At 34.3% G+C, this 7,447-nt stretch overlaps 2 protein-coding genes across 3 annotated transcripts in view; one reads left to right on the top strand and one right to left on the bottom strand.

Moving 5' to 3' along the window:
• The window catches only part of LOC117100227 (SH3 domain-containing protein 19-like), a 19,173-nt gene extending 16,806 nt beyond the window's left edge, over positions 1–2,367 (bottom strand). For both annotated transcript variants that reach the window (XM_033239825.1, XM_033239826.1), the window contains exons 1-2: positions 2,233–2,367; positions 830–874 (exon numbers count right to left, since the gene is read on the bottom strand). In XM_033239825.1, coding sequence (XP_033095716.1) covers positions 830–855 — 26 coding nt within the window. In that variant the 5' untranslated portion in view covers positions 856–874; positions 2,233–2,367. The remainder of the gene's footprint in view (positions 1–829; positions 875–2,232) is intronic.
• Positions 2,368–2,606: 239 nt separating this feature from the next.
• LOC117100244 overlaps positions 2,607–7,447 on the top strand; it is a 39,207-nt gene continuing 34,366 nt past the window's right edge. Inside the window, exon 1 of the mRNA XM_033239845.1 lies at positions 2,607–2,704. The gene's annotated coding sequence lies outside the window, so the exon portion shown is untranslated. The remainder of the gene's footprint in view (positions 2,705–7,447) is intronic.

Genomic DNA, 7,447 nt, shown 5'->3' with positions numbered 1-7,447 from the left:
TTTGTATACAAGGAGTAAAATCAAGTGTCAACAGGGCTTAGGGTGACCAGAAGGGGTTAATTAGGATACCTGGCTATGTGGATTGCTTCTAACATTCCACTCCCCCTAACTCATTTTTTTCAGATTTTTTTTTCTAGTCTAACTACCTTTTTCTCATCAAGGAAAATATGTCTCATCACAATCAATATTCTTTTCATGATCTATCTATTTCAGGGCTTGTTATTTGAAAATGGCGGGATGGGCTTAAAAAACACACACCTCAGTGTTCTCCCAAAGCCATTTTAGCTGTTAGTTTTACCAGTAAAAATACCCGGTCAACCAGTAAAAATTTTGAGTTTGTAAAATAAAAAAAATACTGTTTAGCCTCGTAGTCTAGACTGACCCTCTTTCAATAAATTAACATCAACATCATTCCAGTCTATGCCTAGACTATGAAAATATTTGTTCTTGTTTCTTCAAGTTAATAAACCTTCACTCAAAAGTGGTAATGCTTCACACTGCATGCATTGCTGAATTTTTATGGATATATTTACAAGTAAAAATGTATAAATTGGGAGAACACTGCACCTAATTTTACTTAGGCGAGTGACTACTTGGGAGGGGAAATTTAGTGGAAAAGTGGAAGAATATAATTACTACTGGAGTCATGAAAGTGGTGTTCAAAGTATTAATTGGGGATTTTACTGGATTTACAGATGTACCATGCCAAATACACAAAAATGTTAATACCTATAAATAAGTTATTAATATCAATGTTAATGTTATCAAAATCAGTATCAATATGTTATCTAATATCAAATGTAGTATACAAAAAAATGATAAAACTTACTTAGCTCCTTGATCCCTTTCCTCCATTCGTAATCTTGAGAAGTACCTTCAAATAAAAAATCAATAACCAACATGTGTTTCATTTTTAAATATTCAGCTATAGACGAATCCAAGAAGAATGGCGCCCTCTTTTATTGACGCCATTACTGGGGAGTCCCTACTCCTAAATGGTAATGCAGTGTGGTGCATTATAAACTGACAGCATTATGCAGCTGCTACTGTCGAAAACCGTATTTCTCAACAACTACTCTACTGCGTTGATAAACACAACACAACATTAGATCTTACAACTTCGGAAATGCCACCCCAGTAATGGCGGCAACAAAAGAGGGCGCCATTCCAAAAAGTTCTCTTGGATTTGTCTATAAACAGAGGCATATTCAATAAGGGGTGTGGTGGGACCAGCTGGCCAAGGTCTCCCATAAGTTTTTGGAAAAAAAAAAAAAAAGTGGGAAAAAAACTATATCCAAATTAAAACCTAAGATTGTCATTTCCAGCAGACCTACCTAAATATTGTCGTTTGTATTTGTATTCATTATAAAAATAAATAATAAAGGAAATTAGCCTAGGCCCTACAGTAGTTGCATTTATAACATACAGTGCAAAAACCCAGCAAAGAATAAATACGGTACTCAATGGAATGAGAAAAATATGAAACTAAAACAAGAATAGCCCTCAATAAGCAGGACCGACCACTTACAATAAACCAGCACCACTGTACCCGTTGACCAGTTCAACTTAGTGCTGGTCCCATAATAATTAGTATTAATTACTGGGCCTGGGTATTCAACACACACTGCTCTGCTGTTACTAAGTGAGAGTCTACGCACTAAATCATTACGCTACGGCTGTCTGTGCGCCTCCTATCTAGGCCTATTATTAGCTGTAGTAGTATGGGCCAAACATAGAGAGACAGTTGATCATTTTTCAACTTTTTGACTTTTGTTATCACTAATCAGAAAATAGGCCCAGGCCAGGCCTACTAGCCTAGGCCTATTTATTACATAAATAGGCCTACAGGAAAGAGATTGTGCCGGCCATCGTCGTAACTAACTAAAATAAACTTACTGAAGCACTGTTGCTACTTCAATAGATAAGCCTAGGCCTAGCTAGGCCAAGAAAGGGAATCTAGGCTAGGCCTGGCCTATCCGAAGATCCGCCTATCCTACTCTGGTCTGGCTAGGCCTAGTCAGCATCTTCTCTCTAGCTGGCTTAGCCTAGGCTACACCCGCCTTGTTTGGTTAGGCTAGGCTGGCCCCTAAAGTACAACAATACAATACAAATGCCTAGGCCTAGCTAATCCTAACAGAGAGAGGTCAAATAAAATATTCTGGTGTAGTGTAGGCTACATCATTTATTTTATAAGTTCATGATGAAACGAATACATAGATGATAATCCAATACCAGAGTAGTATATGACAAGTCTGTTCGATCAGATCTAGCCTTGTAATTCGATATTGTATTAGAAATTTCTCCGAACTAGTTTACGTAGAATTTGAACTTCCGTTTTCAAAATATGATCGTTCTTTTTTTAGCAAGGGAATCAACTTGAACTTTGTGGAGCAGACGAAATTCAATTAATAATTTTATTGTAAGGTAATAATCAGTTCATGAAAATATTACATATAGCAAATATTTGAAAATGTATTCAATTGTAAAATAAATTATTGATAATGAGTAATAAGTGGTATGAATTCATATTTTTTTTAATAAAATAAAAATATGATCAGATGTTTTTATTTCTAAACTCTATTTTCTATCGCAAAATAACTTCCTGGTGGCGCTGTTCGAGGAAAGCCTTTGCAGCAGTATGACGTCATGACCTGGCGCCAAAGCCTTGTAGAAGATGCTAAATATGGGAAATCGTCCGAATTTCGTAAGTAATTTGATAGAAATACGGACTTCACCGTCCATAAAGTATTACATAATGAAAATATAATATATGTAGATTTTTAATGACATATAACATTTAGCAATTTTACGTTCGATTGATGATTTTAATCTATATGAATATATAATGAGATAATTTTGAATCAATCAAAATGGATGGAAATGTCATGTGTAAAAATTAAAACGGTCGCCAATAACATCTGGATATTCCTGGGCCCTAGATACGTTTATCTCATCAAATCATTTTTTGATATTAACTGTAGCCTAGAAACAAACAGATAACTTTCCTAAATCCTCTTGGTCGATTTTAAAACTTGAAGTAGTGGTAATTTCCAAATCTACTCAACCCCAACATAAGCTGTTCATTATGCATGCTAAGAATGCTATTTGCTATGGATGACCCGGGATGAGATGATTGTTCTACTGGCGAATTGTAATGTAGGAATGAGGAAAAACGTTGTCTGGGGTGGCCTAGCTTCTGGCTGGTCATAACACTACTCCCTTTTACTTTATATATATTAGACGTTGTTTTTGTATATATTTTGTGTTAGATAATATTAAATATACGCCTATCCCTTTCTTGGTAAGTTGTAGCTTCTCGAATATTGAATATTTTTAATAATTCATTTTTTAATTTCATGGCCAGATTCATGTTTACAATTTTTGTTTACTCAGTCACAGAGGCGCTATGATTGACTGCACAGTTTTCTTTTTGAAATTTTCAGTGGTAGCTTTTGAGGTACAGTTGGCATACTGTTGTAGTATCATGCATGAGGATGACATATGAGAACGATTCTTATTGTCTTTTCTGGCGGAAAGATATAAAAAATACATGCAACAGTCACAAGCTTAGTTTCTAGCAGAATTAGGGCCAAAGGTGCCAGGATTTTTTTTTTTTTTTGGCTTGAATCTTGATGGAATTTTAAAAATAAATATACTTTTCAAGTTTTCTTTTTCAGATATATTTAATTGAAAAGAAAATAATCAATCTTTACAAAGCCAACTTTTTTTTTTTAAGTATAGTTAGGTTTTGGAAAAAGAAAAAAATCTGTGTTTTGGTTCCTGTGTACATACCATTTTCACTAAATTTGAAATGAAAATTCCCTAGAACCTGGCAACTACCACTGGGGGACATCCATAGTTGGTTGTAGTGAGTTACTGTAGCCTAGGCTAGTCTTTCGAAAACAAAATGCCAAAAAAGAAAGTAGATAGGGATCCATACAACCTACAGTACAGTATTTTTGGTTGTAGAAGTGCCTCTCAAAAGAAGATATGTGAATGGAAAAAGAAATAAATACGCAAACAACAAGGGTCTGGCTTGATGTTCCCCAGTGAAAGGTTGCGAGACGTTGGTGCAGCTTCTTAAAATAGACGAATAAAATGGTGTATAGCAGCATAGTAAATCATAGTAATACAATTGTTACATTGAGTTTGTAAACAAGCGAACTAAAAAAAAAAATGTACACACATTAGTTCTGATTTTGGTGTTTAGTTTGTTTTAAGTCCTGTCCCGACAAATTTAGTTATTTCTTTATTTTGAATACAAAAATAATATTCAAGGATAAAAACACAATAAAGTACCCATTAGGCCTATATAATATATAATATACATTATAATATATAATAATATATGAGCATACAACAGTTATTTTTTTTAATATAACCCAATACAGTACCGCCACGAAATATTGCAATTTTACCTGCGCGCAGGCTTCTTAGATACATCGTAGCCTGATATAAACAATCTAAGCAAGGCTACGCGAAGCGAACCTACGAAGCAAAAGCATGTTGTTTATTTGTATGTGCAGAAAGACTGCTGTAGCTTACTGGAATAAACAATGTATTGCTTGATAATTTGTGAATGACAAGCACGAGCTTAGACCGTTAATTTAAAGTATGGAGCTGTTTTTCAATAAGAAAAACGTACACTTGACTTCATGGGAGTCTCCTTTTCCACTCGCTGTCCACGACAGGAACTTGTTTGTACTGCTGTATTATTTTTTTAATTAATTACCCTAGGCCTAGCTTATTTTTTATTTACAATTATTTTACCTCTTTTAAATGTCAAAAAATTATGTACTCAATGACTATACACACATGTCAAAAGATTGTTTATCAAATAATATTTTGTAGTCTTGATTTAGTAAGATAAATAATAATATAAAGGAGAATTAACATCCGTTGGTTGTAAAATTACCAAATGTCACATGGAAAAACCAATGGAAAATAAAACTTAGCCAGCATCAGAAGTCAGAGTGCACGCCAATCACACAGTAAAGTGTGTTAAAGGTTAACCTCGTGGCAAATGTTGAAAAGCTGTGAGCGACTGTGAGTAAATAACGAAGTAAATGCGGTCTAGCCTGACTAGCCTTAATTTGGCAAGGTAGTGATTTCTATACTTCATTTAGTATTGGATCGCTTTGCAGGTTCTACTTCAAATTACGGTAAACAATAAATCGGGATGGCCTTCTGCATTCCCGCAACCGGAGCAGAATCTCCCAGAATATATAACCCATCTCCCGCTAATTCATTAAATCTGCATATTTTTACTAATCTGTGTTGCCCCTTTTCATTGTCTCATAGAAGTCAGTGTCAATTGGTATACCCCATAAGCAGTAAAACAAAAAAGAAAGCTTGTTTAAACAGATCTTCTGGAAATTAGGTCTATTTTTTTTTTAAATTGGGACCCCTGTTAACATGACAACTTGTGCAGATAAAGCTATTATACTGTGGCAGGGCCAGCCTGCACTAATACTACGGCCCAGGGACCTTCGCTTCAACAACAACCGTCACAATTATTTTGATCCTCAGGTTTATTTTTATTTATTTGTTCTTTATACAGATTACTGTTCTCCCAGAGGGCCCAATTCACATAAAACAGTCCATAACAGGGGCCGGGTGAACCAGTTCACCGGGGTAATGCCCTACTCATCTCGAAGGATGTACTGGGTTCTTTAAAGTGCACATTAGCATTTGTGTACACTGGGCCTACGGTTTATAGTCCTTATCCGAGAAGACTTGTTCCACCACCAGAACCATAGGAGCAAGCCAGCCGCGAACCTGTGCCGATACAGTTTGCTATGATCACATGCCCCTTCCTTAACCGCTCGGCCATTTGGCTCGCTCATAAATAAAAACTAACTTTTGCAGTTTGCAAATTCTATCATTGTATAAATAAAACATTGCTTGCTTAGGAGCTATGGTCTCTTCAAGGATTTGTTGATTTTGAAAACGTCTCTTCCCAAAAATTAGAATAGCATAATAATAATAAATAGCACGTCCAAAACAGTTGCATATTATTGCTAGACCTATCTAAAACACATTTGTTGCATAATGAAGATATTAAGTGAACTTTTATGAGTTCATGTTAAAAATATTATAGGTATTTCAAAAAGGACCAGGAAACATTGTTATTTGTTTACGCTTGGCCAAATTTAATTGAATTACTTCAATGAAGCATTTTAACCTGAGCAATTTTAAGTAAATAGTGTAGGCCTTCGCACATTGTATATCCCATTCTTTAGGTGTAACAATTGGATTATTGTTCATGTGAACACCTATAAAATATGTATTGTAAATCATTGACTGAAGGTCCCAACAAAAATGTTAATGTCACACCCACATGTTGTTCAGAGAGTTCGTAGAAAATGTCTTATCATGATTCTAGGCATTGTCAGTCTGAAAGTAATAGGCTACTCCACATGTTTCCGACATGTACCATATAAAGATGATTGTTGTTATTAATTTATAAATGCTTGCAGTAACACGGCACACAGTACGTAAAGTATTTTTACCTTAAAAAAATATACTGTTAATGTTGTTGTTGCTGACTGTAATTACTTTTATTGTTGTTCTTATCCCTTTATAACATGGCAATTGAAAGAATTAAAGAAATTAGAAAAAATCCCCTAAAATCTGAAAAATGAGGGGCAGGTTTTTTGGTTTTTTTTCTTAAAAGTTTTTTTTAAAGTTAAAATAAAATCATTTTTTTTTTACGGCACGATTTTGGAGTCATACGACCGCCAGTTACATAGCACGCCCACTACGACCGTTTCACGCTTGGTTGACTACAAACTTTCCTCCCCTCGTGGTTTGTACTACTATATCAAGGTGATACAATGTTGCTTGTTGCGATTTGTACCTTTTTTAACACATTAAATCAGTAAATGAAGCTTGTGAGCTTGAACTGATACATAGTGCAGTAGTTTATTTTAATCACATGTCTTACACCAATTAAAGATCTTTCTTCCAATCCGAAACCACAAAGAAATTAGCCCCAAATTGCAAGGAGACCAATAGTGTACGTTTTCAGTTTCTATTATTGTGAAATGACATACAATTTAATTTTAAAGTACTGTAGGCCCAATTACTCAAATAAAGAACTGTGATTCTTTGACTAAAAAAGTATAGAATTGTCACTCAACAGTTGGTTATCACAGATTCAAATAAATAATATTGTGTACAAATTTAGAATTGACTAATTTTTAATGGATGTAACATAATAAATGAACTCTATATGACCTGTACATATTGAAGCATTTAATGGTTTATTATGTTTTTTTCAATTACTATAGAATTTTTTTACATATCTTAGTAAATTATTACTCTGGATTAACATATTAAATTGTTTCTTTTCTAGACTAGAGGGAATGTAATTTGAACAGTTTGATATTAATGTTATGATTTGTAGATCATAATCATATTAATCCTATAATATAGATTATAAAGT

This window comes from Anneissia japonica, unplaced genomic scaffold, assembly GCF_011630105.1.
Source record: "Anneissia japonica isolate Jap-2015-1 unplaced genomic scaffold, ASM1163010v1 scaffold6788_len1366326_cov149, whole genome shotgun sequence".
In the NCBI taxonomy this organism is placed as follows: domain Eukaryota; kingdom Metazoa; phylum Echinodermata; class Crinoidea; order Comatulida; family Comatulidae; genus Anneissia; species Anneissia japonica.
The sequence above is the reverse complement of the archived record's forward strand: the minus strand, read 5'-3'. Positions and strand labels throughout refer to the sequence as shown.